The sequence below is a fragment of the Xenopus laevis genome, chromosome 2S (genome assembly GCF_017654675.1).
Source record: "Xenopus laevis strain J_2021 chromosome 2S, Xenopus_laevis_v10.1, whole genome shotgun sequence".
In the NCBI taxonomy this organism is placed as follows: domain Eukaryota; kingdom Metazoa; phylum Chordata; class Amphibia; order Anura; family Pipidae; genus Xenopus; species Xenopus laevis.
This window is the reverse complement of record NC_054374.1, coordinates 70,296,046-70,321,899: the sequence shown is the minus strand read 5'-3', so window position 1 is coordinate 70,321,899 and position 25,854 is coordinate 70,296,046. Positions and strand designations below refer to the sequence as shown.

Genomic DNA, 25,854 nt, shown 5'->3' with positions numbered 1-25,854 from the left:
TTTTGATGTCTACAAATTAGAGTAACTGTAAAATAGAAACCAAGGGATTTTTTGTTGGTCATAATGACATCAGATGGGAAGCAACGTTCTTGTATTTGTCCAACAAGGGTCACGCAGGGTATAGTTTAAAAAAAAAAAAAACTGCAGAAATTGCTAAGCCAACGTGCGGGTCACAGGATGCAGACTTAGTAGCATGACAGCATTGTAAGAAGCTTTTACTGCCTAAAATAATTGAATCTGCAATTAAGAAAACAAAACAGAGTGGCTTTATAATTAGGTATTATAAACCCATGGGCCCAATGCAACATCTCCAAAACTTTTATAGTATTAAGCTGTTATAACTGTTAATATATATATATATATATATATATATATATATATATATATACTGTATATACACATATAGCACACATATATAGCAAATAAACTAGTTTTATATATGCTTAATAAATTAATGTAAATCAGTCTATTGCACCTGCATATATATTTATTTAGAGACTGAAATTGTCACCGTTCCCTTTTTTTTTAATTTTACTGCATGTATTATTAACCCAAACAACCAGGCTGCTTTCCTGACATAGTGGTTCTATAAATCTATAATACTTATTTTATCTTTACTGTACATGTACAAATGCATCATATACCTACCAGTAGTTAGAAGACAAGTAACTCGTTTGCGTATCTGCACACATGTAGGTCAATAGTTTTAACCTATTCCATAGTTTCTTCTTTTCCTTTCGTAACTCGGAGTGATGTACACTAGATACACCTGACATTTATGATTATTTTAACCTCCCCATTTTTAATACATTTTGAAGGATTCAAACAAATAAATTAAGCGTTTTCCATACTTTTCAAAGTGGATTCTATCATATAGAGATACTATATGCATTCATATGAATACTGATTTTCAGCTGAGCATCATGCCGTTGGCTCCCATGATCTGAAGGGTTAAAGGGGCATCTCTTTGATTAATGGTTCAAATTACCGGATATCTATTTAATTTTTCAAAAAACAGAAATACATTTGATGGCTACATTTTATTTGGATTTGTTGGTTTTTGCATTCCAGGCTGTTCAGGTCCCGGTGGCTACTTAAGCGATAAAACTCCAATTACTGAACTTACATTTGATGGCTACATTTTATTTGGATTTGTTGGTTTTTGCATTCCAGGCTGTTCAGGTCCCAGTGGCTACTTAAGCGATAAAACTCCAATTACTGAACTTACTTTGGCATCAAAGAAGGAGTGCCATTTTAAATAGTTATATAGCTCTAACATATCTTCTGACCCTATGGTTAGAATCTATTTCTAAGCAAAATATTATTTATATCTAATTAGAGTTTGTGTCTGTCTGTGCTCCATCTATCTGTATGCCTATAACTGATTATCCATCTGTCTATCATGCTCGCCACCATCCAGAATTAACAATAGTGTTGTATTTAATTACATTTAGTCAGATACTTTGTATTGCAGGGAACAAAGAGGAAATTAAAAGTTTAAATATAGAAAGAAATGCAGTACAGTAATGGAATATGTCCTTTATTTGTTTTAATTTTTTCAAAATAAGGAACTTTTAGACAAACTTCACTGACTTCCCCTTTATTTTATAACTGAACACCTGCCCCCTCCCACAAACACATCAACCTATGTCACACATCAGACACACAAGTAAAAGAAAAAAACAAGAGATTAAAGAACACAGCATAGGGAAAACTGACACAATTTAAGGCTATAAATACAAGACTTACCATAAGAACCTGTTTCCATGACGGGAATCTGTAATAATAAAAAGGAAAATGTTATATATTACGTTGTCCTTCTGAGCAGGGTGCAGGGAAGTGTAGGCTTGATATAAAAATAATTGATAAGGATCCAAATGTATTTATATAGGTACACATCTGTCTGTGTGTGTGTGTATATATATATATATATATATATATATATATATATATATATATATATATATATATATAAGCTATGTATGTGTGTTTACGGTGCAGGGTGTAGGATGAGTGGGTGAATGAGTTCAGAATGTTCATGAGGAATCTGATTGTGTGTATGTACTAGCCTCCCTTTCTGCTCTGTGGATGGCAGCTGCTCTGCAATTCATACAACTGGTAATTTGCAGTTAGGGCAAAACGTGAATAGAAAAACAATCAGAAATCAGTGGAGGGAGAGGGAGAGAGGAAAAGAGAGAGAGAGAGAAAGAAATGGGCTATCGGTACCTAATTGACTTTGAAAGGCACCAAAATGCAGTTGTATTTCTTAAATAACACCCAGCCCAGCAAATAGTTTGTTTTTCATGCCCTGATAGATGCAGGAGGATTAAAATTTAATACAAAATAATTAGTTGCAGTTATTGGAGTGCCTGTGTAATTAAATTATTTTGATTTAACGACTTTGGGATGCCAGGCAAGGAGGGGAAATAAAAGGCTCCCAGCCTTGGAAATAATGCTTATTCTTCTTCTATTTCAAATACTGTCAGTAACAGCCTCTTCTTTCATTAGATCATCCGCACAAGCCTCATTAGAACACAGAATATTTCATATTTGTGCCTCTGAACTTCCAACGCAGCGCAAGGGGCTGGGAGCAATTCATTTTCACGTTAAAGTCCCCTGGTGTAAAGTCAATTCTTCTGCCTTTGCAATAGACACCGAGCCATACCAAATACTCTGCCCAAAGTAAATAAATGCATTTAAAGATAAGCTTATTGATATACCGATGGGGGAGACAAACCGCCGTGCCAAAAAATGAATATGGTTCATTCTACACCCCTCGTTTTATGATCAGTGTTTTTTTTTTTTAAATGTTTATATTTTGCATGCATTGCTTAAAAATGAATCAAGTTTACCCAAAACGTTTTTGCTGGAAATACAATTTCATGCCAAGCCATTCCATGCATGGGTGCAACACTAGCACCTGTTCCTAATTGAATGAAAAAAAAGGCAACATTTATTAGTAAAGGTGAGGATCACCTTATTTGGATAAATGGGTTAGTGTCTTGGTATCTGATTAGTAATTGCTCTAGTTGTTATTGCTGCAGTAGAAACTCATGGAGGAAAGGTTCAGCATCACCTGGCTCCAGCTCACCCCAAACTGTTGTTGAACTACAATTCCCCAACTCCTGGGGCAGCTGGAGCCCATCAGGCAATGTATCTGGTGATACCCTGCTACATAGAGATACCTGGCCTGCTCCCTCTCATCAGTTTCCCAAAGACCTCTTAGCGTAAGGTCCAAACTGTAGCCCATCGGCTGAAAAATTGGACTACAGCTCCCAGCATTCCTTGTTGCCAAGAGACGTTATGCGATGTACTTCTTCCATTGATACAGATCCATCCTGATTCGTGCCGATCTTATAGACTGGTGAGCAAGTAACCATTTCGTCTATGTAAACGGATATCAGACGGCTCTAGCCAATGTATTTGCAGGCAACCCCGCTAATAAACCACTTATGGACAAGAATTAGCGGCGGATAAACTACCCAAACTTGTCTAGCTCCGGCGCGTAGTAGAACACAAGGAGAAAGGCGAGAGCGATATTCCCAATGCTATATTTCTGTGAAACCTGCAAAACACACACTCCTTACTCCCCCACGTGGTTGTTTGCAAAACAGCATGAATGAACGTGAGCGTCCAATGAGAGCGAACGACAGCGAGTCCATCTGGCGCCGCTAGCCACTTAGAGAAGAGCGCGGAACCAATGAAGCGGGAGGAGGGGCGGACGCGCTGTCAGTCATCCGTGGAGAAACCAATGCGGTGAGTGGGGGGCGGTGCCGTCGGCTGCCGTCTCTTTTCACTGGGCTGGATGTTGGTTCTAAAGCGCAGAAAACTGGGAAGTGGCAGTCAGTAAAGGAGTAGGAGCCATGGCAGCAACTGCTCAGTACCTGCCGAGGAATAACAGCTTGCCTTCCAATCCGCTCATGCATCCGGACTCTGACAGGATGCACCAAGGTACCACCTACAGAGAGGTGCAGAAGATGATGCACCAAGAGTACCTGCAAGGCTTGGCCACCAACGCTGGGCACCATATGAGTCTCACCCCTCACCAGTGGCTGCCCAATCCTGCCAGCGACTGGGGCAGCGGATCCCATCTGGGTGTACAGGCAGAGCATGCAAAAAGTGGGGTGCAGAGCAACAGAGAGGACCTGAGCAGCGGCTTCCACCACCACAGGTCCCACCTGGTTCATCAGCAGAGTCCCAGCAGTCACGCGTGGGCACAGAGTGGGGGGCACCACCTGGCTCCCATGTCCCCCAGCTCAAACAGCCACCAGCCCCTCATCTACTCGCAGTCCTCCTACACCAACCTGAACGGCATGCTGGGACCTCAGGCTTCCTCTTTGCACCACAGCATGAGAGACCCCTTGCACGATGACCCCGGAGTTCATGACACTCAAGTAGATTCCCCTCCTCAGCATCTGGGCCACCATCAGGACCACTCAGATGAAGATGCCCCTAGCTCCGATGACCTGGAACAATTTGCCAAACAGTTCAAACAGAGGAGGATCAAGCTGGGCTTCACCCAGGCAGATGTGGGCTTGGCCCTGGGCACCCTCTATGGCAATGTCTTCTCCCAAACTACCATCTGCAGGTTTGAAGCGCTGCAACTGAGTTTTAAGAACATGTGCAAGCTCAAGCCCCTTCTGAACAAGTGGTTGGAGGAGACAGATTCAACAACAGGGAGCCCCACCAACCTGGACAAGATTGCAGCCCAGGGCAGGAAAAGGAAGAAGAGGACCTCCATTGAAGTTGGGGTGAAGGGAGCATTGGAGAACCATTTCTTAAAGTGCCCGAAGCCCTCAGCTCATGAGATCACATCCCTGGCAGACAGTCTCCAATTGGAGAAGGAGGTGGTGAGAGTTTGGTTTTGCAACAGAAGGCAGAAAGAGAAAAGGATGACCCCAGCAGGGGTCCCTCACCCCCCCATGGAGGATGTGTATTCACAAGCAGAGACCCCTCCACTCCATCACACACTGCAGACCTCAGTACAATGACTAGAAATATATAAAAGAGGGGAATTGTGAGGGGGTGGGATGAAGTAAGTACTTTTGGATTTTACAAAAGAATATAGTTACAGGACCCTTAAGAAAAGACTGGAAAATCTCTTGCCAGAAGATACACTTAAGACACACAAACCACAATAAAAGCAAACAAACAAAAAAACCTTTCCCAATACTGTTTGGTACAACTCCGCTCATCTAGTGTTCTTGTTCCTTCTTGAAGGTAAAAAACGAAAAAAAAAAAAAAAAAAGGGGGTGGGTGTCATTTATTCGCCAGAATTCTGAGGGATAGGTTCAAAATTCTATGAACTGTGAATATTTTTTATTATTGTAAATGTAAATTCTCATTCTCACAAAGACTTTGGCAGCTTTGAATGGAAATATGTGTGTTATTTATTAAATAGTCCGTTAACCCCTAAAGTGCTGTACAAGGGCATATCTCTGGCACGAAAGGGGTTTATAGATCCCCCTGCAGTTTAAAACACAAACAAAGTATATATTTATTTGGGACCCACAAATGATCAAATTGATTTGTTTTATCTTAAAGATAATCCAAAGGTTCTTGTTTTACATTAATTTATTTATTTTCCTTTTTGTTGTAAATTTTTGATTCTCTCTTGTCAGAGGCAATCTTTGCCTTGAAACTTTATGCTGCACCAGCATTTTTCTGACAAATATTTTCTCTCCAACCATCTCATCCTTTATGATGGGGACCTTCAATTAAGGCTTAACACAATGTCAATGGTCAATGTTATTTTATACTCATTTTCATTTGCTGCTTCTAAAACAAAAAATCAAATGCCACGTGTTTAAGTTCTTGAGCTTGGCATTTCATATTTGTGCCCAAAAGAATTAATCCAACACACACAGCTGAAAAATCTCCAAAGGCTTCTGAAAATAGTGTATTGTGTAAAAAAAAAAAAGAGGGGGGAGATATAAGAAAAAAACAAACAAACAAACAAAAAAACAAACATATTCCATTATAAAGCAAATAAACTCTAAAGCAGATTTTTAACTGATTTGTAAATATGTGTTATATGTATACATATGTACGTTTTTAAAATTCGTGTGATGTTTTTGTTTTTTTTTTCCATTCTACACACTTTTGTACATTTACTAATTTGAAGAGGATATTTTAATATTATTTCCATATAAACTTGACCCCTCCCCCTTCTATTTATTTTGACAGTTTTCTTGTTTTTGAGTTTGGCTCTGTAAATTACTTTGCAATATATATATATTTTTTTTGTTTTGGTTTGGTGAATTCTGTTTGTAACTTTTACAAATATAGATTTTGCAATTTTACTTTTTATATTTATGTTAAAGTAATATGGTATTACTTACATAAAAAAGGAAGCCCTTTAAAGAAAAAAAGTCTCATGTCTTTTCTTTAATATAAATACATTTTTAATTTAAAATGCCAAATGAGAATGTGTTTGATGCTATTTAAAATCAACTTAAATGTATTTGTGTCAATCAGTTGTTTTTGCAGCCCTGGTATAAATAGTGCTATAAAAAAAACTTAATTAAAAATAGTTTTAAATTCTTTCTGGAAAATGCCCTTCTCTATTCTATTGTTTCTTCCCCCCTCCTCCAGAAAAAATAACTTTTCTTTCAGTCCTCAGCTGATTTGTCAACTCTTGATTGCCGAATACATGGAAACCTTAGTACTTTCAAATGTATATAATGGGAGAACATCAAGCTTTTATCTTTCCGTTTTTTTCCCTCTGTGCATATTATTTCCTTGCATACCTTCTTGCCGACGGTGTGTTTAAGAAAACAAAATCCATCAATCTTTTTATTTTTAATTTGATCTTACATAGTGATCTAATAAAAAGAACTGAAAATAAGAGTTCTCTATGTCTGTAGTGTTCTTTATTTAAAGATCTGTAAAAAGAAATCTGAATGTGCTGCAAAATCTAACTTCAGTTTATCGTTTAAAATTTAACTGAGGATTGAAATGGATATAATTCAGTGATACAATTTAGCAAAACAAGTGTTTACTTTTCACAGTAACATTTTGTTATTAAATTGCCTTTACTTCTGATGCAAACAAGTGCCTGCAAATATAGTTTTTTTTGTTTAGGTACCTTATCCAAAAGGATCCTTTTATAAATACATGTTTATTTGCAAGCAAAATTCAGAAATGCAAATATGACAGGCTAACATTTGCAATGTCTTTGCTTTAATGATTTTGACCTTAGAGTTCAGATAGCATAGTCTAACTCAAAAACAAGATGCTGCTTATTTTCGGATTAAGAAAGACAGGTGCAGTGGCATGGCTTGTTTTCTTATTGTATGTGTGTTGTAAGATCGGTGTGATAAATATCATTTTATAGGGAGGATTTTTAGGTTGAGTAAAGCTATTTTGTAGCAATTCCTTTCACAAATAGTTGCAAGTAACCTATGGTATATTTTGGTGGCATATGCAACACCAAACCAAAGGTAGTAGCTAAAATCGAATCAGCAACAAAGCAGTGGAAATGATCCATGTTGTATAAAACAGATTTATGGTACATTGTTAATTCACTGCAGACAGAAAACCAATATTTATGGCTAGTTTGAAGTTATGATAACTGTTTCTGTTGCTGGCCTTTTTGGGGTGAATTAAGTGGGTCAGGGTTTACAACAATAACAATAAAAAAAAGCAAAGGCTGAAAAACACTTTCTAAAACATTTTTGCTCCAATCCACGACCATTTCAAATGAAGTTGACTTTGACAGCAGTCAGGGTTGGCAGGGGAAGTAGAAGCCATATTGTGTGCCCCTAATAACACTTGGCATAAGTTGTTTCCTGTTTTAAACATACTGGCAAAGAAACATTTAAATTTCTCCTTTTTAGTGTATTTTAGCATCCATTGATGAGTAGTTCCCTTCTGGCATTTCTCGGAATATGGGTTTGTCATACAGCATCCCAATACTGATTGAAAAGACTGAGAAATCTGTTTATTTTAATTCCTTTAGCTGTAGGGCTTGTAATGTATAACATCAAAGGGTTAATTCACAAGTTATAAAGTTTATTTTGCCTCTATATATTACATGTATGGGATCTGTTATTCAGAGGGTTTTAACAATTTCACCAAAGTTTCTGTTTAAAAAAAAAAAGACTTTTGATTGATTTGGTTTTTCTCTATAATAAAAAGGCAGATACTTTTACTTGATACTTTGATATTTATTAAGGTAGAATACGTCTATATTGATGGAAAAACAATCAACAAAACAATGGGTGTTTTTAGTGCTGAAATGTTTTAGCAGTCATAAGGAACAGTTATTCACCTTATACAGAAATCCCCAGGTTCTAGGTGTTCTGGATAATAGATCCCATACCTGTAAAATGCTATGACAGTGCTGCGGAAAGCAGAGTGAAACTGTATTGTTTCTATCTGTCTTTTTTTTTATCTTATCTTCCTATGTCCCTCCTATAAGTTTTTCTTTCTATACTCTTATAAAAGGGATGAATGATTATCTTCATAAGAAATCCCTTTATTTATCATGCAGTTGAGCTGCACAGGGAACTTAGATTTCTGTAAGAGGGGGTTGCAAATATGCAATAACATTGAGGCACAACTCTCTTGCTTTTTTGCGCGTGTCTTTTGTTGCCTGATGACACGTTCTGTGATTATGCACATTTGGGCAGTAGGCTAACAAAGAAACACATTCAGCATGCAGAGGACTGTATCTGGTAACCAACATGTGTGCCTTGAATGGCTGGAAACCTGTACAGATGTATATTTAAAAGCAAAGGAAAGTCTAGGCATGAACACTGTGATCAGTCCTGAAACTTGACAAAAGTTTATGGTAAAACCATGCTTTACAAAATACTAAGGCCTTGATTAAGCCTTTTTAATTTTATTACAACTTTGGAGAGTGTTTGTTCATTGTGCCTTATTTCTAGTCCCTTTGCCGGATACCAGTTCTTAAACCTAATTGGCATATTTTGCTATATACCGTATATGTGTGGATTCACATGCATGTATGGCTTCTATTCAGCTACAGGTGCTGAAGTGAAAGGTACATATATATATATAATATAGCTATGGACATAAAATAGAAAAAGTAACATTAGAGAGAGAGAGATACATTAGTCTAAAGATCTAAACAGATGTAAGTGGTGTAAAAAAAAAAAAAAGGTTCTCCTAAAAACCACTATATCGTGATTTTTTTTATTCTATGTGCATAAATTACCTTTCAACGGTATGCTTTCTTGTATAAGGTTAGACTTGTAAATTAAAATTTTTTAACATTTAAAATATGTATGTATTTACATTATAGGAAGACTTGTGTATGTTGGGTGGTTTGCTTAATGAAATGAAAATAGTCAGTGTTGTTTATATATTTAGTTTTGCGGTTGTCATAGTTTAATAATATAAACATTTTCTGTTGGTGTATGCGAGCGTGTGTATATATATATATATTTATAATAATATATATCCTATCAATACTGTGAAAAGCATTTTATATCATTCTAAAGTGCCCTGAAACTACAGAAATGAACAATTAACAGAACTTCATTATTTAGAAAGCAGATGGGTAGGATTAGCCAAGGGGAAGATATGATATGAAATCCATCTTTAGTACATATAATTTGGTTATTTGCTAATGACTCTTCTCACATAGCTTAGAGCAATCCTTCCTCAGGCTTAAGAAAAACCAGATACTTTGTGGTGTGTAGACCTAAGTATTGCTGTAAGAGGTCTATCTGTGTTATTTAATATACTGCAAAGCTGCTATATTTATCAGAAATGTAATAAAAATTTAAACAAACCATACAGAAATGTAGATATACCCCTACAAGCAAGTTATGTGTCATTTTCTAATCACTCTGTTTTTTATTGAAATAGTTTTGGCTTAAAGCGATAAATTATGGAGCTGAGCTAACACCACAGTTCATATTCCAGACCCTCTAGTATCCCATAACATCAACCAGATAACAAGAATAACCATAGCATGAATGTAACATTTGTTTATCTTTTATATTTAAGGCTTTAGCAAGATAAGAAAAGTTTTTAGTTGTATTTTATCATAAAATGTTGGTGTTTTTTTGGTCCTGTCATCTATATTAATTTCATAAAACCATTTTCAGCTGTGCATGCCAACAATGTTATTAATTTGCTTATGTATGTATGATGTAACATAGTTCATTTGTTACATATTGGTAGTATTTTAGTTGAAACCAGTTTAAATATTAATACAACTAATTGTAAAATGTTACTGTTACTTTTTAAAGAAAAGGTAATTAGCTTTCTTGAGAAATAACCCTATGGAAAAGAGGTTCATTGGCTAGGGCAATTTTAAGTAAATACATTCATAGTTATAATAATGCTGGTGTGTTTAACTAGTAAGGTGCTGGTCTTCAAGTTCAAGCCAAACTGCCAAAGGATTGTCTTATTTAAATGTAAACAAGATAATTAGAGATACTCATCATTGCCTAGCCGTGCTTTAGTTAAGTGAAGGTAGTCCTAAATTCTGATCCTGTGTGTTATTGTTACCCATATATGTGCCTTTAATCTAAAGCTAATGGAGAGTTTATCAGCTGATGAAACTAATGGTTTACAAGGTGCTGCTAACTAAGACCTCAACATAATCTCTAAATATGGGCCTACAATAAAATTTCTTTGCACACTCTTATAAGTGAGCTGTTTATCTCTCATTAGATAGTAGAATTCATGGAATAAAACAGCAATTCAACAGGCCTTTTGAGCATGAAGGAAGAGAAAAAAAAGCAGTCCCAGCAATTGACTTAAAATCTGATACTAGTAACTACAGAATGGAATACAGTTCAGTAACAGCATGATTCCACTACTCGGTGTTCCTAGACTCTCTTTTGACTTTTATCCTCATTCAGTATCCATATCTGATACCTTCAAAGGAAAGCTATGCTCTGAGAAGCAGATAATTAGCTCAATGCTAAATAAGTACTTTATTTAGCAGGTATCTACATTCTCTTTTCAGCAATACATGCTGTGCTATAACAGTGCTTGTACAAATATTGCAACCAGGATTTCAGCAGCCTGAGATGCTGTTTATTAAACTCCCTCAAACTGATGGTCCTAATAGAGTGAATTTTCAGGATGGTGGCACCTCTATATCTATATGTCGCTCTCTATATATATAATTTGGAATGAATCATGCCTGGACCAGCACGTCCCTTTGTAAAATCATTGATATCTATTTATATACACATATTACAGTGCTCCAAAGTTTCGGTCCTTGAAAAAGGTCCAAATTGAAGCTATATGTCTAAGAATTGACCATGCACCCCGAGGATCACTCAGGTAGAGTGCGGACGCTTAATAGAATTGTGGTATATATATATATATATATATATTCTAGTGGAAAAAGCGTATACATCACCATATATGTGCACATTTTACAGCAACGTTTCGAGCTGAATTTGGCTCTTTCTCCAGCCATGTGAACCATTGTTCACATGGCTTGAGAAAGGGCCTGAACTCGGCTCGAATCGTTGCTGTAAAATGTGCACATATACGGTACACTGATTGTGTACAAATGCTAATAAGGATACGATTTCGATCAGTAAGTTGGCTGAGACCTGAATATCATTAAACATATATGTGAACGTTTAGTTTACCTCCAGTACCAATCAGAAAGTGTGTCACTTTAAAAAAATTCCTTTTCTTTCTACATTTATATCTGGAAAAATGTGTAGTTCAAAAGTATAATAAATGGTTTCGCTTAAGCTTCTTTATGGCACGTTAAAAGTAGCAAGTGCATATCTCCATGTATGATACAGGCCTTAAAAACATAGCATAAGCAGTAGAGACACTTGCTTAGGGTGCAATCATTGTGGTAAGGGGGGCACAATTCCATATGTTTATTGCAGTTTGCACAGCACAATACAGCTTGAGAAGCTCATCATTAGACCAGCTCCTTGTCTCTCCTCACCATTCCTACATCGCCTGCTCTATGCTCCCACTATCTACTGGACTTTGGGGGAGGGAATGTTTACTACACTTGTCTTGGCCCAGCTCTGAGGGGGCTTACCCTTTAAACTGATAATCCATCCATTGCTTTATCTCGCTATGAGAAAGGCCTCCCCAATATATGTAAGACACATTAACAACTTTAGATTTCCTATTCAAGTTAGATTTTTTTTTTATCCTTCTACAAGGGAAACTCAAGAACAGAGTGCTATAAAAATAAGCACAAATTAAATTTGTTAGTGCGTGTATAACATTTAAAACCTTTTTTTCAACTTTGTGTAGATGTTGTGTAGATCCCATCATTATCAAGGCACAGAATTTATCTGATTCAATGGAAATATCAGACACCAGGGACAGCCTACATATGTAGTTCTCAGGCATTTTTCAGGAGGAAGCTGCTCATTGTCATTTGGGACATTTAGGGGTAGTCCTTTTACATCACATTGGTTGTTTTGCCAGTTAATGTGGCATGGAGTGCCGCTCATCTGTTGGAAATCTAGCAATAGATATTAGCATCCTATCATTCCCAAACACTAACAGTGCTCAGAGTAAATCACCTGCAGAACCAATTAAAATATGGGATAAAAATATTTATTCTACATCTACACCCTCGTTCATCATTTCTTGGTCAATTGTTTTGCTTAGTACTGCAATGTTGTATTTAGTTTTGTAAGTGACAGCTACTGATACCATTATGTCTGTATGTACTCAAAATAAACTGTCAGTCACAGGGAATGGCATGAGGTTGTAATGGCAATACAAATGAAAGCAAGGCATTTAATCGTAGCATTAAATAGATGAATACACCATACTTTTTATACAGTTCAGATATACCCATATCAGCTTAGAAAGGGAAAATTGCCATTCTAAGTCCTTATAAAACACTGCGTTGGAGCTATATAAATAAACAATGATATTTCTAACAAGGTAGAAAGTTACACAAGAACAAATAGTGTGGCTTTTTGTTGCTATCTACAGTATTCATATTCTATATTTCCTTCCTTTTCATTAGAATATTGATACCCATATAAGATCTATTATTTAGAAACCCATTATCCAGAAAGCTCCAGTATACAGAAAGGACATAATAATAATAATAATTCTTTTTTTTTTTTTAATGACGATTCCTGTTTTTCTGTAATAATCAAACAGCACTTTGTACGTAATGGTAACTAAGCTGCATAAATCTATACTGACGGCAAAACAATTCCTTTTGGGATTTCCTTAATATTTAAACATTCGACTTCCCAGCAGATTAGTCCCATGAATATGTTTTATATTTTAATATCTATGATCTCTGAAAGAAAACTATGTAGAATGTCGTCTTCTGTTTTCATCTCAGCTTTGAGACCAATCAGTATTTTATTTTTATTATATTTTATTTTTATTATTGGTGTGTACATTGGTTTTCAAAATAACTCCCAACTATTGTATGTCTTCACAAAAACTGTTTTTACCCATATACATTTCTATTAACAGGAATATTACAGGAATAGAATTTCTTTTTTTGCCTAGTCTATAATTGTTATCCGGTACAACTGTTGTCTTCGACTTCCAGATATGTAATTTCATTCTATTTAGCTCACGATATATAGATACATAAGGTCCTCAGGTACTGCAGCAAGAGGAGAATTGTGAATAATTGTGTCTGTGTCCTGTAGGAAGCACAAACAATAAACAGAAGAGGTGACATCAAGGATAATCATGTTGCATACAAATAATGAGCCAGAGACTTGTGAAACGTTTCTGTGCTTCAGTCTCCATATCTCACAATAAAATTAAGCTCTTCTCGGCTGTAAAGTCCTTCAGTTAGTGTCACTACTGTAATATGCACTCTGCAATTTTGCCTAGAAGTCATTGTTGTTAGCAAGAGCATGTGTGCAAACACTGCATGAAGAACAGTGAAATATGGCATTGCATTAAAGAAGGAATGGTAGCAGTGATTACAAAGAAATACTGAAACTCTTAGGATAGAGACTAGAGATCAATAAGGTCTAAGATTATGCTGCATTAAGGACAGATTGGGTGGGATTTGGGATTGCATTTGATTTTTTTTGTTGTGGCATATCAAGCAGCTATACACTGGAAGAGATGGAACAACTAATGGATATGGCCAGCACAGAGGGCAAAGGGGAAAGTCTTTGATTGCTTTGTGACAGCCAGTGCAATTGTTACTTTCCCCATGGTATTTGTACACCCTAAAGAATGATAGATTAAATGGAGGTGCGCCACACTACGGGTCAATTTCCATTTCCAGAAACCTGTGTTTTATTTGTAATTATCTAAATGCCCCATGTTTAACTTCCAAATCTTTTCTCTCAGGCCCTCCTCCTCCCTTTCACAAAGGGCAAAGCGTCAATGCAGAGTCGGTACCCACAGGTGGAGCTTGCATATGCAAACAGTGCCAGTCCCTGTGTTCAGAAATAGGGTGAGAAAAGAATGTAGGGTGAGAAACTAGGAAGTCCATAATATAAAATGCACAGGGCAGCTGTACAAAATTGTACAGCAGCCCTATGGTTTCATGCAATTTAATATGAAGTATGTTTTGGGGATTAAATGCACCTTTAGAATTAAACCATCACCTGCTATCCTATTTATAGAAATGGCAAACCTTACAAGGCCCCCAGTTCTTTCTATTAGTGTTTTGAGGTTGATCAGGAATCCCTTTTTTCTGGACCTTTGGGTAGAGTATCAGTATTCAATGGAGGTGGTTAACAGTGACTGAATGGTAGTTACCCTTTTAAATATTTTCCATGTTTGGTTTTGATACTGACTTCACCCCATTGTTTGTAGGGGTTGATAGCACTATTGACGGTTGGGTCAGTCTCAGTCTAAGATTAAAAAATATAGAATCCACCAATAAAAAGCACAATGACAGCATCATAATAGAGTATATATCCTGACCTATATCCATTATTCAGCATAGTTATACAATGACCCCTGTTTCTCATGTTTGGTTTTTCTATTCCTTCACTGCTGTCTTGCTCTCTTGCTCTCCAGCATGAAAGTTATTTTTTTTTAATTTATTTTTTAAAAGATTTTCTTGCCTGCTTAGCAGGAAATAAAATCCAAAAAATGTTGCTGCTTCATTCTCTTTCATGGATGTTATACATTCACCCCAGAGCTATTTGCCAGGTTCATAAATTCCTGCACCAGATAAATAATTCCCTTGCACGAAGATAATGCAAATGTACTCTCACATAAAATCATTTACTTTAATATTATTTTACAAAGACGACAATTGTAAGCAGTTAACAGTGGCACTGGACATCAGATTCTTCTTCCACAAATCTGTCTTACCAATTAAAATGTTTCAAAAACAAGGCATTCCTGTTCAGGTTGAGAGTGGAACCATCTTTGGTGAGAGATCTGCTGTTAAGTGCGCTAGCACTGACCCCAATGGGGTCCCTAAGTAATGGGAATTGTCAATTTCACGAATGGGAGCAAATAACTGTCCTTCTGCACAATTCATAGGTTTTGGGGCAAAAGCCAATCCAAAAAATGGAGACCAGTTACAAATGTATTTAATTTGTTATTTTCTAGATTATACCGTGACCATTGTCTTAAGTATTCTGCAATCTGTTTGCATTACCATTATTTATATGTAACTTTCTAGCTTGAAGGGGTTCCTCCATCTGTCCTTTTAGGGCACTGTAAGTTGCCATGGTTTTATCCATTTTGCATGCAAAGGCCTGGTTGTGGGCCTGGGATTCGGGAATCATCTGCTATCTGGCACAGGATTCTACAAGATGCTGCAGAACCCCCTGCTACAAGATGCTGCAGAATCTCCCCTGCAAATCTATTAACCTTCACTTGGGCAACACTGTGTATGCTGAATATTTCCAACTTGCTTATATGCCTACAGCCCTGAACATTTTTTTAATTAAAAAGCAAGCAGTTTAATGTCTATATATTTTTTTGCTGTACTGCTTATATTATATGGCATTGTATTTAGTCATATGTTACTTATTCTACATGTTAATTTTCTCCTATGCCTGACAATGCTCTTAGCTTTTAGTCTGTCCCTTCCCTTTTCACTGGCGGTGGGCAACATCATGCAAGGCAAGACAAAGCGCAGATGAATTGCAAGCTTTTTTCCCTCCCAGTCACCATCCTCCACTACTCAGCAGTCATGTATAATTTGTTTAGAAAATATGCCCTTAGGATAGACCAATAAGGGGCTATGTAAATCCTCTATGGAAGATCATAAAATTTGCTTATCGGTTAACGACTTGCATGCCCTAATGTGTATTCTAGCCTATATCAATTGTATCAACTCGGGCACTTACAATGCTCCATAATGCCCCTAAATGCAGCCTGCTTTATAGTTTTTTTTATATGACATATGTGGGTTAAGTACATAAGTGAGAATACGTCTGAAAATTTTTTTTAACAGTCCAGGCAAAGAATAAATGAATAAAATACAGTATTTTCCAGGGATGCAGTCCATGTAAACGTATTGGTTCTTTTATGCACTGGTAGTTCTAACTGTAAAAATGTAGCAAAAACAACTCTCCACCGCCCTGGAATTCAGTTCCCTTCTGCTACATTTCTTTCATTGTTTCAATGTGTTGGACTGGGTCTCTCAAAGTGACCCAAAAACCAGGCACCTTGGGCCCTCTCTCTCGCAGCATTAAGATAAAAACAGTACTTAATGGTATATTACACGCCTACAGTGGAATTAAGGATGGACTGATAGAATTCTTCTAGGAGACTGCACATGTTTATCTCATGACAAAGTGCTGCTCTGTAAGAAGCAATGTCCATAGATACCTACATATAAAGGGCTGACGAGCCACTGTAAGAAAATGCATGGCATTGCTATTTATATGTTTCATATGTCCCCATTTGATAGACAGACTTTAACACACTTTTATAGATATATTTATTGATGGGCATGCTGGTGAATATTAATGAGACAGAATGAAACAGAACACAAAATACACTATTATATTTTATTTATTTGTACACTGTTCATTTCCTCAGTTTAAACATACGTACAAATTCAATACACACAACAATCCCATCCTGGGCTCAGTGATTTCACTGCCGTTCTGAACTCTGACATCTGTTGGTATCCACAAGCAATATAATAAATTACATTTGCTTACAGATTAAGGTATTGATCTGAGTAAAGGATTCTGTGCCTAGCAGTTTGTGTGTCTCTCTGTCCCAACCTGGGACAGCATGCAAAGGAACCTGTTTTAAACCGACGCTCTGCTAGTGTCATTCTGCATTACGCTACTGCCCTCTATGGTCAAAAGATGGTATGGAGCCAAGTTTAGTTTATTAGGGGACACTTTTTTTCCTTTTTTTTTAATCTATCCCTCCAGGAAAAAAAAAACCTTTTCTTCTTATTCTTTTACTACACAAACACAGAAATAAATACTCTCTTGAAAGCATTATTTTATCACAGAGGGCCAGTGTAATTATTTCCAACCAACACTATTTTCAGGAACTTTTCAAATCCATGTGGTTAAAAAACTTTGGTCATAAGTTATAATGTTGCTTGCCACATTTGAGCTGCTTAAAACTATCAGAAGAAAACTATCATTCTTTAAAAGCACATAAAAAAATAGAATTTTGCACACAACTCTGCCTTTAGTAAGACTTTGGAAAGTTGAGTTAAAAAATCTTATTGAGACATTTGTATAAAATTATTCCAGCAATTTACTATACTCAGACATTGTATTAGTTGTTGCAAAGGCAAGTAGCTGGATCCCCTTAATAGCAAAACCTGCCGTAGAAATGTTTCAGGAAAGTCCAAGTCAGGCTTGGGGCCTGATGCAAACTAGATTACCTGAGAAGAACAGAACAGGTTGTATAGCGGACCTGCCATAAGGGATCTTTTAAGTATTTTGGATTACCATGTCTAATAATAAAATGTAAACACTATATAAACCCAATAAGACTGATGTGTCCCCAGTATGGATTCACAAAGCTCATTTGGGTTCAAGCACAAGGTACTGTTTTATAATTACAAATAAATCATTTTTAAAACTTAGAATGTTTTGCCTATAATGGACACTATGAGAGATCACCATCTTGTAATACAGAGCGTTCTGGATAACAAGTTTCCAGATCCCATTCCTGTACACATGAATATTTGAGGATCCTTCTTGCATACTCAGCAGAGGTTTATTTTCATGGCCTCAGCAATAACTAGTCTGCTACAATCACATAAACTCTGTAGCCTCTGATGGAATGCCTGAATGGGATCAGTGGAATGGGATCAGTGCCTTGATAAATGAGCCACCAGGATAGAGGTGTTGTGTGTATAGGAACATGGGTACAGACTAACAGCCCCTAATAGTGCTGAAATGGCTTTTTAATATACAAAAATATTACAATAATATTACTTAATTTGTTGTATTAATACTTAGCAGTTTTGCTCTGATGTTTCCTAAGCTAATACAGTTTACAACAAATGTTTCTCAACATCCCCGGACCTTAATCCAATAGAAAACTTGTGGCATCAAAAATGCTGTTTCTGACAAATGCAGAAAAATTGTAGCATGTAACAGGTGCAAGAAGTTGGTAGACTCCATGCAACACAGATGTGCAGCAGTTCTCAGTGGTTCTACAACTAAAATCTTGAAACATTTTTCAGTTTATACAGTATAGTGAATGTATTACATGACTTGTGTAATGCCCGTGGCTGGTTAAAACTGGGAAAGCACATAGATTATGTTGGAAAGGATTTGTTCTTGTGTATTTGTGAATTCACTACTCTAAAAGTCAACCTCACACCAAGATCTTTGTTTGGCAAATGGTACTGAATATTTACAGATGTGTTTGTACCTCATTGCATCAAACCAGAGATGTCAAGGTATTTTTGTATCAAATTACCCTCCTTTTTCTGGGAGCTGTACAGTAGTCACAGTTTGTAATACCATTTTTAAAGATTGATCTTTGTTGATACAACAACTTGAGTCCCAGTGGCATGTAATTAATTAGTTTAGCTGCATAACAAAGCAAGGCCTCATGTTTTAAGCTGGATTCTGCCTGCGGGAGAAGAAAGGCCACTGGAGAGACAAATAAAAATTTTTTAACCAGAATGTTTTCCGACAAGTATTAGTATCTAACACTATAATTTATCTAAGTTGATTAAGATACTAGTTGTTAGTCATATACATATATAGTCTATCAGAAGGACCCGCACTCCATATAACGTGAAACAAACTTGTTTATTATAAATGCATATCCAATGTTTCCGCCCACATTAGGGTCTTTATCAAAGTCAGTTTAACCCCCCAAAGATGACGTCATAGATTGCAATAGCCTTTCAATATATATACTGTATATATCAAGCAATGTAATTGTTTTTTGTTTTTTAAATATTTGATGCAAATAAGTAATTGAACAATTATAGATATCTATGTTTGGTAATAATTATAGTCACAGGGTAGTTTATTTCAGGGAACAGTTTTCTGCTGCTCCTGGTGAGAAGACAGTGAATTGCAGATCAGGAGTTAGTGCGCCATGTGTGATATGATGTGCCATGCTGAGCGATATCTATTTGAATAAACAAAAATAAAAATATTATTTAAGTTAAAGATAATGTTTAGTCTTGAAAAAAGTTGCTGGTCTTGTATGTACTTACGGTTAAATATTTTTTTTTTTTTAATTTGTCATAGATCCGTAAGTGCAGAACTTCTTTTGCTTATTTTTTATTTCTCTTGCATCGGGGCAGCTTTTTACAACATTGTATGGTGTGCATCTCTGTGTGTATATATATGTGTGTGTGTGTGTGTGTGTGTTCATATGGCAGCACCACTGAATAAAAAAACTGACTGGGGATATCAGGGTGCACTTGCTCGAGAAGGGATCCACTCCTTCAGAATACAAATGATTGAGTAGGTCACAGCACTTCCATCATTCTTTGCATTGCTTTTAATGAAGTTAAATTGCATAACAGCGATATATATTGTCCAGGCAGCAATATTAATGTTTTGGTAGCATCCACTTCCTTTTTCAAGCCATATGTGTCTGGTATATCTATCACAGGTTTAAAAAGCACTTTAAGTCACAAGTTACAACCATATGATACAACCACATGATGGATAATCCATAACCTCTCTTACAAAAATGATGCACCATTATAATCTATGGGCCAATACACATCACCGAGCATCCGAAAATGCTTAAAAAAAATAACTAAATAAAAACAGTAAAGCATGTACAATCAGTAAATGTCACCCAAATAAAGAAAAAAAGAAAATTTAAAACTAAAAGGAAATATAAGTCAAAAAATTAAAGCAACACATACAAATCATAATCCATATGTCCACCTATTTGCAGAATTTTTAATCTATTGATCCAGTAAACCTCTCTACATTTGAGTTGCTTGACTCGATCAAGTGATCTGGAGATCGAAATTCAGTTATGTGACTCAAATGTAGATAGACAAGACATTTATGTCTTAAAAGGAAGTGGATGCTTCGGAAACGTTAATGTTGCTGTCTGGACATTGTAAATATAGACACTGTTATGTGACTTAACTTCATTAACAGCAACGCAAAAACGATGGGAGTGCTGTGACCTACTGAATCGTATGTATGTAACTTAAAGTATCCCAAACCCCTAGGTCCCGGCCTTAGCTCACGCTTCCGCCTATAACCGCAGCCTTTTGCTTTTGGAGGAGCCTTCCGCTACTCGGTTGCCACCAGGTCTTATAGAGACCCAGGAGAGAGTTCTGGGCAAGCTAGGAAACCAAATGTGTGCAGCAAGAAGGAGAACAAGGAACGTGGTCGAGGGACATGCCGGGTGAATACCAGTCAGGCAGGGCAATACCAAATCAGAAAACAGGAACGTAGTCTGGGTCAAAACCAACAGTAGCTCAGTACAATCATGAGATCCGAGAAAATGGTCAAAGGACAGCCAGAGGCCAGTACAGGCAGTAGAACAGCAAGGGTCAGTACAGGCAGTGGTTAATAACAGGAACAGACTGGAGTAATATACCCAGGAACGATGGAACAAAACCTGCGTCAAAACCCGGAAGCATGAGACCGAGTGTCATACATGAGCGTCGCTAGGTTTGTTTATAACCACTCTATGTGCATCAGTCAGGGTTAATGATCTCTGGGTCAGCCCAAAATCCACGGGACCCATAGGTTTACCTCTGGGTCAGATGAGTTCAGGCAAACATTTAGACAGGATTACTGGGTCATGGGCAGATTCAAGCTGAGCTCTTCCTTCAAAATTCTCTGCTCTTTACTTTGCCTGGTTTTGAACCTCCAGCAGCCTCTATTTATAGGTCTGCGTCTACCCTACCTCCTTCAGAATGTCAGAGATGGGGCAGGTCAGAAGTAGGTCTATAAATAGCAGTGCCTTGCCAGGTTGGGTTGGACGCAGGCTAGGAACAGACAGGTTAGCGTCAGGTGGCCAACAATGACCACTGTTTTTCAGGCCCAGATCTGTGGCGAGGCCACCAAGGCCCAGGCCTAGAGAGGCAAAATGTGAGGGGCGGCATGCCACCCAGCCGCTTTCTGTGGAGCACTGGGGAAGCATAGCTCCCCAGTGCTCCAGCGCTTGCCTGCATGCACTCGCGGGGAGGGGGGCAGTGCAGGCGGTAGGATCGGGCGACCCAGGGGCGAAAGGACCGTGCAAAATAAGGGCACAGCCTAGGGACGGCCGAAAATATATATCCAGACTGCTGTTATTTTACATTGAATGGCAACAGCAGACAAAACATCCCATGTATCATTAGCCCTAGGAAAGTAACGCCATACCCGAATCAGGAACAATACTACCATAATTCATTAATTAGGCTTATGGGGCCATAGGCGGCTGGTTTTTAAAATGTACCAAATATACCAGGGTATAATAGTTTTACTGTTTCATTTTATATCACTGCTGCATTTACACACTAGATGTTACTGTATCAGGTTTATGAGAGGCTTGGGGCATGGGGTTTGTATTACCTACTTGACAGGGCCTGTTGAAGAGTGTACATTTCCATTTATCTGTGTATCAGTGTGTCGCCATCACAATAACGTAAAAAAATATTTTTGCTTTATTGTGATTTTGAGTATTATACAGATGTACATGATGACCGGCGGGGGATTTTTTAGATACATTGCCGAATCTCTTATTTTTCATTTTGTGCATCTGTATTTGCCACTATATACCCCTATTAGAATTATTAATATTTAAATAGTAGCATGCTGCAGATTAACATTGTGGTGGCAGAGTGCTGATAGGACCTGCTTGGTAACGCAATTATAATCTGACCCTCTACTCCATTCACCTTTTCACCGCCAGATTGTTCAGATAAATAAAATGATCTCTTTCTCTGTGTAAGACTTGTGCTTGGAAACTTATGATGGATAACTGAGCCTCACGCGTCAAGTCATTAGGGGCTCGTTAGAAATCAATAGCCTTGTGTTTGATTATCAGCTGAGCAGGCCACTTGTTGGGCCTGTAATTACTGGTTGCTAAAAGTGCCATGGGATTGGAAGGAGAAACTGAAATAAACAGCAGCAGATGATCAATGGGACATGAAAACCTTGTTATTGATCACCTTTAACCTCTGCTTAAACTAATGACATAGCTACCATTTAGCAACCCCCTTACTCTCCCCACCTTCCCCCTGGCTTGGACAGCATCAATTGCACTGTGGCTACAATTAATCATCTCAGGTCAAGACATACGTGGATGATCTGATGAAAGTGACAGTCAGGTGTCATTTGATGGAAATATGGAGGGTTCACAGAAGCCATGAAACAGTGAGTCAAAATGTCCATTTTTAATGCTTTCAGCTTGGAAAGTGAAGCAGCTAGGGTGTATAATGCCTGCAGTTATGCCATGTAATAGCTAGACTTTATTTTAAAAGACTGTAAGCTCTTCCGGTTGCTCATGTTATGGCATTTTTTATGGGAGACATGATATTGCTTGTGTTGCTAACATATGCCAGTCACTGTGCTGGGCATGTTTATATGGTAAATATAGTCACAATAGACATCTAAAGATAAACACCAGTTACACCTGATGATGAAAAAGAAATAGCGCCCACCTTCATGAGTGGGCACTTGGGCAGTTATTTTATATGATTTGGTATTTTCCAAAAGATCTGTAAGATTATCATGACTGTGTAGCGACAATCTGTAACAGGCCTCAGCATTCATTAACACAATTGCTATTAAACATTACATTTCAATAAATAAATATAAATAAAAGTATTAGCATAGCAACTACATAACAAATATGAACAACTATACACCCCTCAAATGGAATGCTATCCTACAAAAAAAAACACCTCAAGATGAGCTACTTGCTATACTGACCACTTTATGAGAGTGATTGGTGGGCAAATGAGAGCAGGCGACGAATATAACTGTGTTGGGACCCTTCTCAAAGGGGACCATCACCAACCTTGGCAAACGTGTCTGCACCTCTGGCAAGCATTCCTCTGCAGCTGTGAGAAAATAAACTACAGGACCCCACAAAAAAACCCCACAAAAAGGTAGGATGCTGTTTGTTTCCTGATCACCACTGGAAAACACTTGTGTTTCCTTTTCATTTAACCAAATGTCCCCTCCCTTTTGATCTTTCACTTCATTTCCCTTCTGCTAACCTATTAACCCTTCATTGATTTAACCCACTTCTCGCCCTAACCTATCAGCTAAGGGCCCCAGTTTTTAAAACTATTTCATCTGATTACTGTTAAGCGGTCTTGCCGCCTCTGTTAATGCCCTTCTTTCAGCATGTATATCTCCCAGTTCCCTCCTTGTTCTTTTCCATATGGGTGGTTTCAGGAACTTTGCCATCATATTGCAGTTAGTGGAGAAGTTAAAGACTAATACGACCCCTTACACCTTTGGCTGATTTGAATGGGAAAACACCAGTGTGCCTAATCTCACTGAAAGAGAAGGACAATACTTCACCTCTACATGACACATTTTTTGAGCAGGGAAAATACAACGTTGTGGAACTAAACAGAATATTTCAGTTTTTCCATAGTGTGTTATTAAAGGGATGGTTCACCTCTAAGTAAAATTTTAGTATGTCATATAATGGCTAATTCTAAAAAACTTTTCAATTTGTCTTCATTATTTTTTTTTTATAGTTTTTAAATTATTTGCCTTCTACTTCTGACTCTTTCCAGCTTTCAAATGGGGGTCGCTGATCCCATCTAAAAAAACAAATGCCCTGTAAGGCCACAAAGTTATTGTCATTGCTACTTTTTATTACTCGTCTTTCTGTTAGGGCCATCTCTTATTTATATTCCAGTCTCTTATTCCAATCAGTGCATGGTTGCTGGGGTAATTTGGACCCTAGCAACCAGATGGCTGAAACTGCAAACGGGAGAGTTGCTGAATAAAAAGCTGAATAACATAAACCACAAATAATAAAAATTGAAAACCAAATGCAAATTGTCTCAGAATATCACCCCCTCTACATCATACTAAAAGTTAACTCAAAGGTGAACAACCCCTTTAAGCTATACATTGCTTTTATTAAAGTGACCAATTGTGATATCTTACAAGCATAATGATACAAATAGGTATGTGTAAAACAGAAAGCAAAAACCTTTTGCCATCGTTTGCTTCCGGCCACTTCAGCCCCTGTTGTAAGGAAAGCGCTCTTCTAAATAATGCTATTTAATGCAGGCAGAATCTGCATTTATGCAGCTCCCGCAAATTTGCTAACTTTTAAAGAACAGACTTTGTTTTAGGTGGCAATTTCCATTTTAATAGATTAACGCCAACAGTCAGCACAACAAAGAGAACTTGATATTGAGTTATTATACAATGAATTACCATCAGTTTTAAGAGATTAAACCTGGACTTTCCCCCTTGAGTATTGTGGTTTATAAAACCATTACTACGTTATATACTTCGGTACACAATACAAAATTCTTAATCGCACTGTGTGCAAAGGGTGCAAAATATTTTGACTGTTTTGGTATGAGTGAGGTCTTATAAACAGGCAGAGCAGTTCGCCCAGTGAAAACAATATTACCTGTTTTTAGTCAGATACACATTTTGTTGAAGTGCACATGAAAGTGCTCATTTGCTTAAACAAATTGTCATGGAGCAGTAACCACTAGCAACCAATCAGAGATTTGATTTCATTATTCCACACAAGCAGCAAATCAACACGTGTTTAGAAGGAAGTTGACAATAGAGTTTTCACGGAATTTAAGGGGGTTAAATCCAAATTTATCTCACTATTTTTGGCAGGCCACTCCAACCGAATCCACACTGACTTTTTCCACCTAATTATCATTAGCTTTTCCTGAAAAATTCTTGTGCGGGAAAGATCTCGAAAAAGATAGTGAAAAATCTGAATCTGCGACTTTTTTAGATTTGATGCCCGAATAGAGCAACTTTTCCAGATTTGACTGCCGAATGCCGCGACTTTTTCGGAAACCCAGGGCAAATCAGGATATCTTCGGAACGTCTGCTATTGATTTCTACAGGTCTGAGTTGCCGTACTTTTTTTAGACTTTAATACATTTTTTTAAAAATCTAGATTTGTTTTCCCCTTTAAAAGTCCAACTAGAAAAAAATGAGGACTTTAATAAAAAACCCCCTAAGTGTTAGCTGCAGATTTGCCATGTAATAATGTCCTGGTTATGATGTTTATGACCTGGATACTCAACCTCTACTTTTATATAAGATTTTTTGGTTCAGTAATTTGCACCTAAATAGTAATGAGCGAATTTGTCTTGGACTTCCCGCGAAACGGCGAAAAATTTGTGAAACACGTTGAAGTCAATGTGCGCCAAAATTATTTTGATGCTCGTCAATTTCGACACCCGCGTCAATTTTTATACGCGCAACTGTTTTGTCCTAATGCATTGAAGTCAATTGGGCATCCGGCATGCGACTATTCTGACACACGACAAAATTTTTTCGAAACATGCAAGTTTTTCGCTGCAGTTTCGCTACTTTATTCGCCCATCACTAC

The 25,854-nt window shown here is 37.3% G+C and overlaps 1 protein-coding gene across 1 annotated transcript; it reads left to right on the top strand.

Moving 5' to 3' along the window:
* Positions 1-3,879: 3,879 nt before the first annotated feature.
* pou3f1.S (POU class 3 homeobox 1 S homeolog) lies at positions 3,880-5,210 on the top strand. Its single transcript, NM_001164582.2, is given in 1 exon segment — positions 3,880-5,210. A coding segment is annotated over 1 exon segment (1,071 nt). The 5' UTR covers positions 3,880-3,920; the 3' UTR covers positions 4,992-5,210.
* The last annotated feature ends 20,644 nt before the right edge of the window (positions 5,211-25,854 follow it).